This window comes from Carettochelys insculpta, chromosome 1 (genome assembly GCF_033958435.1).
Source record: "Carettochelys insculpta isolate YL-2023 chromosome 1, ASM3395843v1, whole genome shotgun sequence".
NCBI classification, from domain to species: domain Eukaryota; kingdom Metazoa; phylum Chordata; order Testudines; family Carettochelyidae; genus Carettochelys; species Carettochelys insculpta.
This window is the reverse complement of record NC_134137.1, coordinates 160,477,114-160,490,682: the sequence shown is the minus strand read 5'-3', so window position 1 is coordinate 160,490,682 and position 13,569 is coordinate 160,477,114. Positions and strand designations below refer to the sequence as shown.

Sequence of the window (13,569 nt, the reverse complement as noted above, 5' to 3'; positions counted from 1 at the left end):
AAGATGTAATTGATTCGAAAAATCAGAGCTTAAAAACACTAAATAGCCATCAATAATTATATGGGTTTTGAATTCATCTAATCAATATACACTTACTTTTAGCAAAGAGTGACAAAAGCAAAAACCACCATACCAATTTTTGAGCCAAGGACATTTCTGTAAGCAGTGCTAGTTAAGAATGTAGTTTTGTAGAGTTATTTTGGGCTTTCCATGGCACTGAGAGAAGAACCATCCATAATATCATATGCTCATGGGTACTTAAGTGACATTATCCATAAAAGTGTTACCTCCAGGAATTAATACTTGAAGGAATTATATTAACCCTGCATGTGTTTCAACACCTTAAACCCTTAACCAACTAATCAAACCAACCAATCAACCAACCAAATTCACCATTTTCACACTTACTGAAGTGAAAGAGTACTAAATACTGGCTAGAGTCACTCACCATGGACAAGCACATTATAAAGCTAAATGCCAACTAACTTGCAGTCCTAATCTGCAACACTTCTATTTTACATCTTTCAGTGGTATCTCCTTAACATTAGTCAGAGCTGCCTTTTATCATGTCAACAAATGTCTGCTACCTACTCAGGGTTAACACCAAACTAACTCCTATTTGTTTCCAAAGATGAAATCCTAGAACATCTGTCAACCCATTAGACAAATGATTTGTATTTGTACACCATGCAGCATAAATCTAAACTGCATGTCACATCCCATCATGCACATTGATCAGACTGGGGAAAGGAGAAAGATGTTCACTCCAGTGACAAATTCCTCTGCATTATACTAGGTGAGATTGGTCTTTCCAAACCCTCTTAAATAGCAATATCTTTGGATAACCAGCCACTTTTATATGAACTTTTTCATTGACTACTGCCTGACTTGTGGGCAACACAAATATTTATAATTATGAAATATCATTGTGGATTTATAGTTCATCCCAAAAGCACAAGAAGTCTTACAGAGGAATTTGAATTGAACTGAAACAAACTTGACAGACTTATAGGTTTACATGGACTCTTAATTACATGTTGAATCATAAATACGTATATTACATAAACATGATGTAAAAGTAAAAATATATATGATTTAAAATCCTAAGACTCAGAAATCAATACAGTGAACTCCTTCTTATTTGACATTTGTTCAACCGGAACTCTCAGTTAACCACCAACATTCACCACTGGCTCTGCCCCTGGGTTCTCCCACCTGGGGATGCCCTGGATGTGGGGTTGGAGCTGCCAGCTCTCAGCTCCTTGGGTTGCCGGGTGGTTCCCCAGGCTAGGTCCCCAGGGTTGGAGCTGCCAGCAAGGCTCCACTCCGTGCAAACCCCCAGGGTTCTCCTGGCCCCAGGACTGCTGGGGTTAAATCTTATGGCTTGCTGGGGCTGCAACTGACAGATCTCAGCCCTGGGGCTGCCAGGGTTTCTCTGGCCCCAGCAGAGCTCTGCTCCCTGGCCCCAGGGCTGCCAGCGGCATTCCCTCCCTTGAGGAGTTCCCCCACGCCTTGGTGATGCCAGTGTTCCCCTTCCTGGGCCATCTTCCAGCCCCATGTCCCAGCCTGCCAGCAGAGTCCTGAGTCCTGGGGCCTGCCACATTCCCCCATTCCCCAGGGCTGCTGGCAGAGCCCCATGTCCCAGGGCCTTTGGAGTTCACCCAGACCTGGCCAGCTCCCAGCCCTGGGGCTTCAGGAGTTCCATGAAACCTGCTCCCTGGGGCTAGAGCTGCTGGTGGGGCTCCCTGCCCCAGCCAGCACTCAGCTGTGGGACTGGCAGGATCCCCTACCCTCCTGCTGGGGACCCCAGCCACCTCTCTATTAAGCAGAAAATTTGAATATCCAGCAACCTCCTGGTTTCAGGTTGCTGGACATGAAAGAGTTTACTGTACCAGGAGGATACTCCAAACTCAGCTAAGAGTGTCCACATACCGAGGATCATCATATTTTTAAAATAGTAAGACATGGTTTGTAGATTTTCATTAATACATATTTAAGCATAATAATATTCTTATGGTAATTATGCCACACATTTTTACTGAACCTAAGCAAGAGGCGGAAAGACACTAATGTTCTTTCACATCTTTGTAGGAAAACTTCAGTATCATCAGCAATCATTCACACATAGGAGGACATCAGCACAGTTTACTGAATAGCATGACATGATTGGTGCTTACCTAGTTGGGTCTCTTGTATTGTCAGTTTACTTTCCAAGGGGTGCAAAAGCTTTGGTGGTTTATCTGTTAGTGGGGCTAGGGAAAAAGAAACATATGCATATAATTATTCTGAATATTATATATTAGACAATAGTGTAGTTTTTACAAACACCAACTAAGAAATCCCTTCATTTAAATAAAAATGTACACAAATTATGTACACAAACTAGATGTTATTATGCATATATTGTTTTCTAATTGTAAGATAAGTGCATCACTTATAAATAGAATTTTTCATACTCAAGGTGCTATTTAGAGTTTGTCATTTTTTTCCCGCAGAAAAGATTTCTGATCCAAAATATATGTCTTCATCAAAACTTTCATAAATATTTATCAACATCATAGAAATTGTTTCAGAAAAAAATCCATGACTTTTTATAAATGTTTATTTTTAAAAAAAGTGTTTGAGAACAGAGTTGTTTACTGAAACCACAATTTTCAGTAATCAGAGATGTCTGATGATTTACAACACAATGTTGACAAAAATGTCAATAAAACATGAATAAAAAGGACAAATGAGACTTTTGAAAAAAGTGAGAAAATAAGTCAATTTTTGAAACCTGTGAAATGTAAATAGTTTAGAAGGGTCAAGGCTTACCACAAGTGTTCTTTCATTCCTAGTCTCCACTAATGCTAGAGAAGTTAAACTTCTATATAGGTATTTGCAAAATATGCAATAACGCGAGATTCTGTAAGGTTTCACAAACTTCCTACAAGGTGCTCGTTCAGCAAAGTCACTGTGAGCTGGTGGTTTTGGGCACCTGATATAAAGGAACTTAGCAACTTGCAGGATTCACCTCTAACTCTATGTTCATGTATATTGTTTTCCTTTGAAAAAGCAAAGCTCGGATATCAAGATAGCAGCTAAATTGGTGTTCTCAATTTATTCATGTAAAGAATCCTCAATAATTATTGTTACTGTAAATAAATGTTGCTTTTACTGATTTCTGACACATGAGGTAAAAATAGGGAAAAAATATCAGTGATTTTTTTCCACACCAGTAATATATGCCCATAGAATAGCTGAACTTTCATTTTCATTGACAACCAGAATTCTACCCTCCTTTACTTTAAAAGGATAATTGGTCTTAGATTCTTTAATACATATTATGGGCTGTCACTGATTTTAAGTATTTTTGACTTGGCTCTATAATCTTTGTTCCATCCAGTTTGTCAAAATCACCACTCCTTCTCCTACATCAAGTTGGCACTACACCTACAGATGTGTGTGTTTAACTTAAGTAGTCTCCTCGCCTTCTACCTGTTATGCTATAGTAGGAGTATTTTAGATAATGTTAACCACTTTGCCTTCATTACGCTTTGTGACCTCTAAAACACCCATATTTTCTGAAATCCATCATGTCAATTCTTCATCTCTGCAGCAATTACAGAACTCATCAGTTAAGTGTTGCTGGATTAAAATATTTCCTCCTTACTCAGTCCCACACTCATCAATTTCTCTTTCAGGGGCACATGCCATGCCAGTTAGATATCTGGAATGCTGGCTCAATCATCATTGTTTAGGCATTTGATCCAAATCTATCTTGACCATAGTCAAAAGAACTGGCGCTGATTCATAGGAGCTCCTTTCAACAGCAGTTCTTTTACCTTTATGCAAGTGTGCTTTGCACTTATAGTATTACACCTCTGAGGAAGCCTGCAGTTGTGAAAAGGTTTCCCTTTTTTGGAATTCATATTACTTTTTAATTTGAATACATTTTTGGCTCTCTGTGTCTCTTTGAAAGGGGGTAAAGTGAGAAAGGAATTACGTTTCTAAGAGATGACTTTTTAACTAGTTATATTGATTTAAATGACAAAATGGGTGTGTCTGCACTAGAAATTAACTTTGAAGTTAACATTGAAGTTAGGCACGACATCCAAGTAGCCAGCAGAGAGTCTCCATACATTTTCCCTTACTTTGAAGTTAACTTCAAAGTAGGGAGCCCAACTTCAAAGTCCTTATTCCATTTCCAGGAATGGAGCAGTGCCCTACTTTGAAGTTTAACTTCGAAGCAGTATGTGTTTAGATGTACTTTGAAGTAAGCAACTTTGAAGTTATTTCTGTAGTATAGACACACTCATTTAGTCCTTAGTCATTCTAACTTTTCTTTAAAGGCTTAACAATCTCTCATTTAAATATAGATTTGCCAGTTTGTAGAAACTCTCAAATCAATGACCATTTATCAGTTAGTTTCTTGAGCCATTCTTGTTCTCAATCTCTTTTTATACTTTCCAAAGCAAAGTTGTTCCATTGCTACACTAGAGCTGTGTCTACACTACAAAAATAACTTTAAAATTGCTTACTTCAAAGTACAACTTCAAAGCTGAGCATCTACACACATCCTACTTCAAAGTTAAACTTCAAAGTAGGGCAACTACTTCATTCCCAGAAATGAAGTAAGAACTTCGAAGTTGGGCTCCCTTAACTTCAAAGTAAAGGAAAAGGTGTGTAGACTCTCTGCTGGCTACTTCAAAGTAGTGCCTAACTTTAAGTTAACTTCAAAGTTAGTTCCTAGTGTAGATGCACCCTCGGAAATTAGGTTGGTGTATCCACTTTGCTCAGGAGTGTGAAAAATGTATACCCCTTAGTATCACCTGTATTAACCCCTGAGTTAAGTTGACCTTATTCCTGGAGTAGACAGCACTAAATTGGTGGGAGAATTTACCTTTTCACCTAGCAACCAGTTCTCAGAGGCTGGGTCGACACTTGCCCCCAACTTCAAAGGGTCATATTAATCACAGTGACAGGAGATTACTAATGAAGTGCAGCCGTAAATATGCAGCACTGCCTTAGGTTAATTCTTCCCCACAGCAACTTTGAAGTGCTGGCATGCATGTAGCCATGGGCACTTCTAAATGCCCAGACTACTTTGAAGTGCCTTTACTCCTCCAAAGTGTTGAAGTTGCCACAGGGGAGAATTAGCCTCATGAAGTGCTGTGTATTCACCACAGCACTTCATTAGTAATCTCCCATTGCCCTGATTACCACGCCTTCAAAGTCGGTAGCAAGTGTAGATCCAGCCGAAGTAAAATGTTATGAATAATGTGCAGATCTCGCCAATGATAAACCATTGATTATCAGAAGTCACTAAACAAAGCATTAGTCAAGATTTCAAAGTTTGGTGGGCTGTTGCTGACAGCAGCAAGTACCTTATCTTGTGCTTTGTCTGTTAGGACGTGGATCCATACAATCAAGATCTTTTTCTTCAAAGTTATTCATGAGTCAGAAACAAGTAGTACCATTTTTGACAGAGTGCCATTTCTCCCTTTTTGCCCGCTCACTCATTCCTAAATATTACCACGGATTTTAAGTATTCCAATTGTGTGAAATATCCCACTAGTTTCAGTTGTAGCAACTAGATCAAATTTATGCTTAACAATGAACAATGCTGATTCCTCATCCTGTTGTTTTTACCCCAGGTTCTAACATAAGTGAACAGGAAATTCAAGAATTTCACTTGTCCTTTATTTGTTTGGATCTTCAGTATCTCGATTGTGGTCAGTGCTCATACCTTCCTTCTTTTTACCCATTCCTTTTGCTGTTATTATTAATTCTCTCCTAACTACGATAGCCAGCTTATCCACAAGGAGATTGGCCCCTTTCTGCTCTGGTGGATAGCATTGAAACAGTAGAAGATGAACCAACACTGCAGAAAACCTAAAGCTCTAAATCCTAGACAATGTGCTTAACTGATTCACTTGCAGGATCTCTTGCTTTCCCCTTTGCTTGTGGGATGGGGAGAATCTCAGAGAAATTGTATGGATATTCTTCTTCTTCTTCAGTATGGTTTTGACTTTCCTGAAGTGATTTGATGTCTGACAGCGCAGCGTAACTAGTGCTGATATGAACTGTCAAAGGGTCTTTTCCACCAACTTCAGAAAGCCTAACTAGCCTTTGAATGGTATTTTGTGTCCTGGCTCTGGGAAGGTAACACTCTCTCCTGTTGACTTCCTATCCCTTGAAGATTGCTCTTTCCATTCTTTTGAATATTGAATCTCTGATAAAGATGACCTGACACCTTGGACAGCTGGTGAAATCTTTATGGGTTTTCTTACAGGTTGATCCAAGCTGCCACCCATGTTTGTCCTGTAAATCTTTCCCTTTCCTTTGCTCTACTGGATCTTAAGAGGTATCTTCCACAGTTTTCTCATTCAGGATCTGATAGCAAGTTGAAACTTCTAATGGTGTGGAATTCCCTGTGTTTTTGTCCGTGGTGACCTCAGTCTATCCTCCTATCAATTAAGCAAATCTAAGTCTCCAATCATGTAGAATGCTACTATGATCTCTTGTCTTCAATGGTAATGAATTACCAGGCTTTTCTTTGTCTTCCTCTCTCATCCATTCCTTTGTGGCCAGCTATTTTCTTCCTTGAACCTGAGGTACAGTAGACTTTCAACTTACACAAGGGTTGAGTCAAATTTCGTAACTCAAATTTCCCACACCATGCAAGGGAACTAGGAAACTGCTGAAGGTGCCAGCCCTCATCAGTTTCCTGGCTGCAGTGAGTGGAGGGGAGCCAGTGACCAGGCGGCAGCTGGCATCTGGCTCCCCTCCATTGGTGGGAGACAGGAAACTGACCAGCACATCACTGGTCAGTTTCCTGGCTCCTGGCAGCAGGGGAGAGCTCAGAACCAGGCTGCCACCTGGTTTCTAGCTCCCCTCCAGTCTGGACACTAGGCTGCCCACCTAGCTTCCCCCACTTGGGAGAAGCTGCACTGAGCCGACAGCTGCAGTGGTGTAACTTCTCCCAGATGGGGGAAGCCAGGGAGAAACCACATCACCACAGCTGCCTGCCTGACTTCCCCCGGCTGGGGGAGCCAGGAAGGCAGACAGCCCTAGAGCAGCTTCGAGTTGAGCTTAACTCATGTTAATGCAAGTTAAGTGCAACTCAAACTCATGCATTTTGGGGGTTTACTGTACTGGTGTTCTCTGAACCTGGTTATCTAAGATATCCTTAAAGTCTTATTCTTAGTAGTACTTCAGCTTGCCTTTTCAATTCCAGTATCTTTTAACATCAGGCAGGAAAGAGAATATGTCACGTCTGAAACAGGTCACCACCATGACTTTTCAAAGTTTGTGAACTTAGAAAGAAAGCCCCTTAAACACCCTTTCCTATCTCCCTGAATAACTGTCTATGTTCATAGTTCAGTACACCATTGCTCACCACTGGGAGTAATTAGCCAGACAGTAATGGCAAACAGCAGGATTGACTGAAGGTCCATGGGCTAGAAGCTTGCAGCCTTTAGTAAGGCACTGATCAAAAGTCCAAGGGCTACATATAGGACAAGGAATGCCTTAAAAGTGGAAGGATCTCCATAAGAGTAACATTTATAATTAAACAAACCTGAAATGGACAGCCCAACAACCCACCAAATATGTTCTACAAAACTGACTGAGGAAGCCTGGTTCTATTACTTAATCCACCATTTCACAGATAGGTCAGCTGCATCTAGGAACACCACAGAGAGGGCATGTTAAGCTGCAATAAGATGATTGATAACGGGACTTAATACAGTTTAGTTATCTTCAGGGCTGATTTAAGATTTGCCAATATACTCTGGCAAAGGTGTGAAACACCATGTATTTAGAGAGATTTTTGTTTCTGCTTTCAATCTCCCTTCCTTTAAAATAATTACTAGAGGTTTTTGAGTGAAAAAAAGATTGTTTCTTAATAGTTCATCTGCTCCTGCTGCATATTTCTCACCTGAAGTCATAAGCCTCTCTTTGTGACATCAAAAAATTGCTTCTGCAATAACAATTCTGATGTTGCAAATGCAAGGTAGAGAAGATGCAGCAGGAGGAGTACATGAACCATTAAGAAACAAAGATCCTGGTATCACACAAATGTTGGTAGTAATAAAAACCTGGAAAGAGAAATACAAAATGTAGGGCAAGGATGCAGCACTATTTCTAAACAATGATTCACAAAGTTTTAAGTAACTTTGGCCCCTAATGACTGAAGACAGATGGGATATTTGGGGAGAGGAGCATGTGTACAGCCAGATGTTGGGTTTTTCATTATCTGCTCATCTCTAATTGAAGCTGACATGACATTTGAGCCAGCCCTGTGAATTCAGGGAAGCTGGGAAGCTGCACATATTGCTTCTTTTTCCTATTAGCCTTCTTGAATATATATAGTTCTCAGTGGCCCTCAACAGAAAGGCGAAAATAATCAAAATGCTGCCAACAGAAACTATAATAAAGTCTTAAAATACAGGATGCAGAGCAAACCCACTTTAAATAGGACAATGAACTATCACTCCAACATCTTGACAGGTGTAGTATGCTCAGTCAAGCCTATGTGACAGAGTTAGATTTAGATTTAGATTTGAATAAAGCAAAAGTATTTTATCTCAAAAGACTTTAAGTTGTAGGACAAGATCCAAAGTTAGTGCATAATCCTACTCTTAGATCCATATGGTTGATCTCACCTTCAATATTTTGATTTTCCTATGTACAAAGAGCTCCAAAGGAAGAAAGTGCAGAACGGTGTTGCCACATAGCTCTGAGAAAAGCTTTTTCCTTGAAAGACATTTCTTGTTCTGCTGTATTCTATTCTAGCTCCTATACAGCTCCCATTACATTGTCATTGGAGAGCCTATATAACTAACAGAGTGAATAATGGTCAGAATTGATGGCTAGTTGCCAGAGACACTTCCTTAAAATGTGTGTATGAATGCACCCACACTCTCATACACAGTGCCATAAAGCTGAAAGGATGGCACTGTACTACTACTACTACTACTACTAATAATAATAATAAACATTATAATCAATGAAATACCACTGCTGTAAGGTGCAAAGTCCAGTTCAATATTATATCTACCTCAGAATCTCCAAAGTAGTCCGTAAGACAGCAACGAGCAAGTTGTAAACAAGCAAGAAATTCCTCACATAGACTCTCAAATTGGAATGTTTTAACAATTTCTATTTGTTTAACACAATTAATTATGTTTCATAGCAATATAACTTAAAATATCTGACTCAGAAGTGAGGATGAATAAAGGGGATGAATTACGCCTATTTGTGGAAAAGAAGTCATTTTCAAGGATGTTGATTCAAATTGGGATTTACTGTTGCAAAACTACACAGACAAATTTTGAGTTGGCCAGAGTGGTCTTTCAGATCTTTACAAAAGAGATAATAGGGGGTTGGAAGTGGGAATATGATACAGGTCTATAAAATCATGACAGGTGTGAACAATGTAATGAAGTTCTGTTTACTTCTCATAAACACAGAAAGTAGAGGTTATCAAATGAAATTTTAGGTACCAGGTTCAAAACAAGCAAAAGAAAATACTGCTTCACACAAAGCACAGTAAACCCATGCTTTGGATGACCCTAGCCTTTGTTTTCCAGAAGCTGCAAGTGGGTCCAGGAGACAGATCACTTATAAGTTATCTGTTTTGTTCATTTACTCTGGGGCACCTGACATTGTCCCCTCTAAGAAGACAAGACACTGGACTAGGTTGTCCTTTGATCTCACTCAGTATACTTGTTCTTATGTACATATAAGATTCATCTCCTCAAAAGGCAGACAGACTTGAAACCTTATCTCAACCTCATAAGTGGCTGTCACACTGACTTTCAATTTCTCTCTTCTTCCTCTTCCCACACTTTGGTAATACTTTTCCCTCACTTTTTATGTTTGTTCATCTCTGACACATAACAATAACAAGGTAAGAAATGGTTTAAATACAGAGGAAAGAAAAAGAAATTTTGTTTGTGGAGGTTGTGGGCTGAAGCTCACTCTCAGCTTGTAGAAAAACTACAACAATTTCATGGCTGCTGAAAAGGCTCTCTAGCTCCACTAGTCTTCCTCAATTTTCTGTTTCATGATATGTGAGCAATGGGTAGGCACTGAAATTTCTGTGTGTAAACATGGCACAATACAAAAGTATAGGTACTTTTGTACACCTGCTCTGCTAAAGGTGTGGCTTAAAATTAATCATATTTGTATTGTGGCACTGCTATTGGATATATGGAACAATCAACAAGTTCTATAACATCATATATTCTGCATTACCATCCATGGCACTGCTTTCCAAATAATCCTTTACATTTTCTCTATTTTTAAAATTCTGAACACAGCTATCACATAGTTAAATCATCCTCTTTAAATCAAACTTCATACTATATTATTTGCAACATTAAAATAATTACTGCTCAATTATACATTCTTGGTGAGTCACAAGATGTTCCTTCTGCATAATCTTCAGGTAATTATACTGGTATCTAAATTCTCTTGTTCAGTTTCACTTCTTTCATTTGCAGAATGTTCTTTAGACCTTCATGTTTCCTTTTCTAACCATGCTGTCATTGGGTTTCATTATCTGCCAAGATTTTTTCAGCAGCTTGTCCATAGTTATAACACCTGGAATTTCCTCTTGCATGTTTGTGATTTACTTTTTTCTCCCATGCAACTGCAGTTTGTATTTCCCTTAGGATCTTTTACACCATAATATTATTGAAGGCAATCAAGAGTTTTAAATCCCTCAGCATAACATACTTCTGCCCTTCTGAGTGATTTCCCTCAACTTTCTCCTTTTTAAAGTTAGGGCTGAAAATGATCTTGGAAAACTGAAGCTTCTGAACTTTAAATATCAGCTTTGGATATTCACTAGCTTTTTCAGGTTTCTGATAGCAATGGCATTTCACGATTACATCTCTGTGTCTGTCATGAGGCTCAAGTAGAGGAACTGTATTCTTTGTCTTCCATTTACTTTTAACTCTTCTAGAGAACTCAGATTTTAAAACTGCAATTCAAGTTTTACATACCAGCTTTTGTTTCCTCTAGCCATATTTTCAGGGAAATTCTTAATACTGATAACATTTCTTCTTGCTCTGTTTTCTGTACCCTTTAATTTAAACTTCCTCTGTCTCCCATTGTCACTGCTCCAGTAGGGCCAGCCATTCTGCAGTTCAGTCTCAATCTCTCTTTTTTATTTCTTCTAGGCCTGTTTCTAACAAAGTCACTCACTTTTCCAAGTTGGTAATTTACTTCTTTATTGCTAGTAGCTTTGGCATGAAACTATTTCACACAGCCTTAAATTCAGAAATCAATTGCTTGATTCTTCTCTTAGTGGCCAGCTGCTTTTATCTTGTCCAGCCATTCCTGCACTGTGGCTGCTACGTCATTAACTATGACTTTGTCCCTACCATCTGAGCAGAAGGGGTCTTCTTGGTGAGGACTTAAATTTTTAAAAGGATCAGAGTCCATCCTCTGCAGACTTGATCTCCGCTTTCTTGGGAAAGTTAATATGTTTAGAGGTCCATGGACTCTGCATTAGTGGGACTATTTAGGTGTAAAGCAAAATTTCAAGTTTATTTGGCTTTTTGTATTTATTTTTAACATACAGCAGCTGTTTGCAGTTGGTAAAGGGGCTGGAATGGCCGAATACATCCTAAGAGAGACTTATTACTGACTAGGCTAGAGGTGATGAAGCAAAGGTTCATGATAAATTGTGTCACACAGACCCACATATGATCACATAGATATCACACTAAATGCTGTTTAACCTTTTGGACACTGAGTCAGAAGGGATTTTAATTGGGCATATTTTTTGTGTAAAATCCTGTTTGAAGTCTAAGTACCTTGGTGGCAGTTATTCTCCAGCCCTCATAGAACTTCTCTATTTTCATGAGGTTGTATGACCTCAGAGTCTATCATAATGCATTGTTCTAAAAGCATTTACCAAGCAAAAATAATCTCCAAAAGGGAAAAAATATGCTTAGGAGCAATTGGACATGGTTCTCTTTAAATAAAAATTGGTATACACATCAAATTAATATGGCAAATGTTGTTATATTACTTCTGCTATCAGTTCATATACATAACTTGGCAACATACGGAGGTTTGATATTGTAAGCCTTTGCTCTGAAGAAATGCTACTGCAACTGGTGCTTACACAAATGTAAATGTATTCCCAGTTGCAGACGAAACCTCTTGTATTTGTAAACAATGTAATTCATTTATATGATATAAAACCAAAAGGGCAAGCCATACACAATTACATTTCTACTGAAAATAATCTATTGAAAATAATCCTTCTTAAAATATACCTAGACCTTAAAATATACCTAGACCACATAAAATGTTTCCAAGTAGACACAAACTGGTGAAAAAAAAACATCAGCATCTGGTAAGGAAGTAGAGATAAAACTGTATTGCTTCACTTTCTGATTTGGCCTTTAGTAATTAACTCCAATTTCTGACTCCATTTTTCATAGTATATGCATTGTTTGTAAGACAAGTTATATATTGTGACACAAGGAAATTAATGTGTTAGTGTGTACATGCACGTGAACACAGGTACGTATTTCAGTTTGGCAGCAATAGCAACTGCAAAGAGGATTTCTTCATAACACTCTAGCTGATCAGAACACGAATGGGAGACTTTCAAAGAAAAAAAACTATGTGCTTCAGGAATTGGATTTGTCAGGCTTACTCCCTCTAAGTCATTTCAGATTCATGATATCCATATAAAATTATGGGACCTTGTCCTCATGGAAGTGTCACCCTACATGTCTCATAAAAATTAGGTCATGAGTAGAGTTGATCAGGAAATGTGCACAATTTTTTATGGAAATGTTGTTTTTGGAAATATAAATATTTTTTTTGAGCAAATGCCTAACTGATTAGCAGAGTGCTTACAGCTAGGTTTTGTGTTTCTATTTGTGGTGCCTCAATGCATGTAAAAATTTATTTTGCATGTAGATGGAACAATCCACACATGGATGGAAAAGACTGGAGGGAACTCTGGCCAGAAATACCTAAATGTTTTGTTTGGATCACATATATGAAAACAAAATGTTCAGCATTTCCATATTTATTTGGTGTACCTTTTCTTTACATATGCACAAGAATGAGAGAGAGTTTTGACCTTTTTGGACTGAATCAGGACAAAAGAAACAGTCAGCAATATCAATCTTTTTCACAGAATGGAAATACCAGTTTTCAACAATCTGTCATCAAGACTTTGTAGAATATCTTGCAAAATGTCTGAGAGTCTATCCAGGGCCAAAATGCAATTTCAGTAATTAAGGGTAAAAATTTCAAAAACATGTAAGTTACCTATGAAACTAGGGTCAATTGTCAAAGCGACTTTGGCATACACGGTAACATTTTCAACATTATGTAAGTGATTTAAAAGGCTAAATCCTTAGTCACCTTAATATACAGGTGTAAAGCCACGTACATAACTGATTATTGGTACAACCCCAAACCATGACCACCTAACCCCCCTTAAACAAAACAAAACAAAACAAAACAAAAAGTATTTGGTTTAGTGACAAAGAAGAGTTGGAATTGCCTTGTAGCAGAAAAGTGCCTATATGGCTTTATGAGTGCATG

At 38.5% G+C, this 13,569-nt stretch overlaps 1 protein-coding gene across 1 annotated transcript in view; it reads right to left on the bottom strand.

The window, feature by feature from the left end:
- The window catches only part of IL1RAPL1 (interleukin 1 receptor accessory protein like 1), a 588,383-nt gene that overhangs the window by 289,329 nt on the left and 285,485 nt on the right, over positions 1–13,569 (bottom strand). The window contains exon 5 of the mRNA XM_074988202.1: positions 2,178–2,252. Coding sequence (XP_074844303.1) covers positions 2,178–2,252 — 75 coding nt within the window. The remainder of the gene's footprint in view (positions 1–2,177; positions 2,253–13,569) is intronic.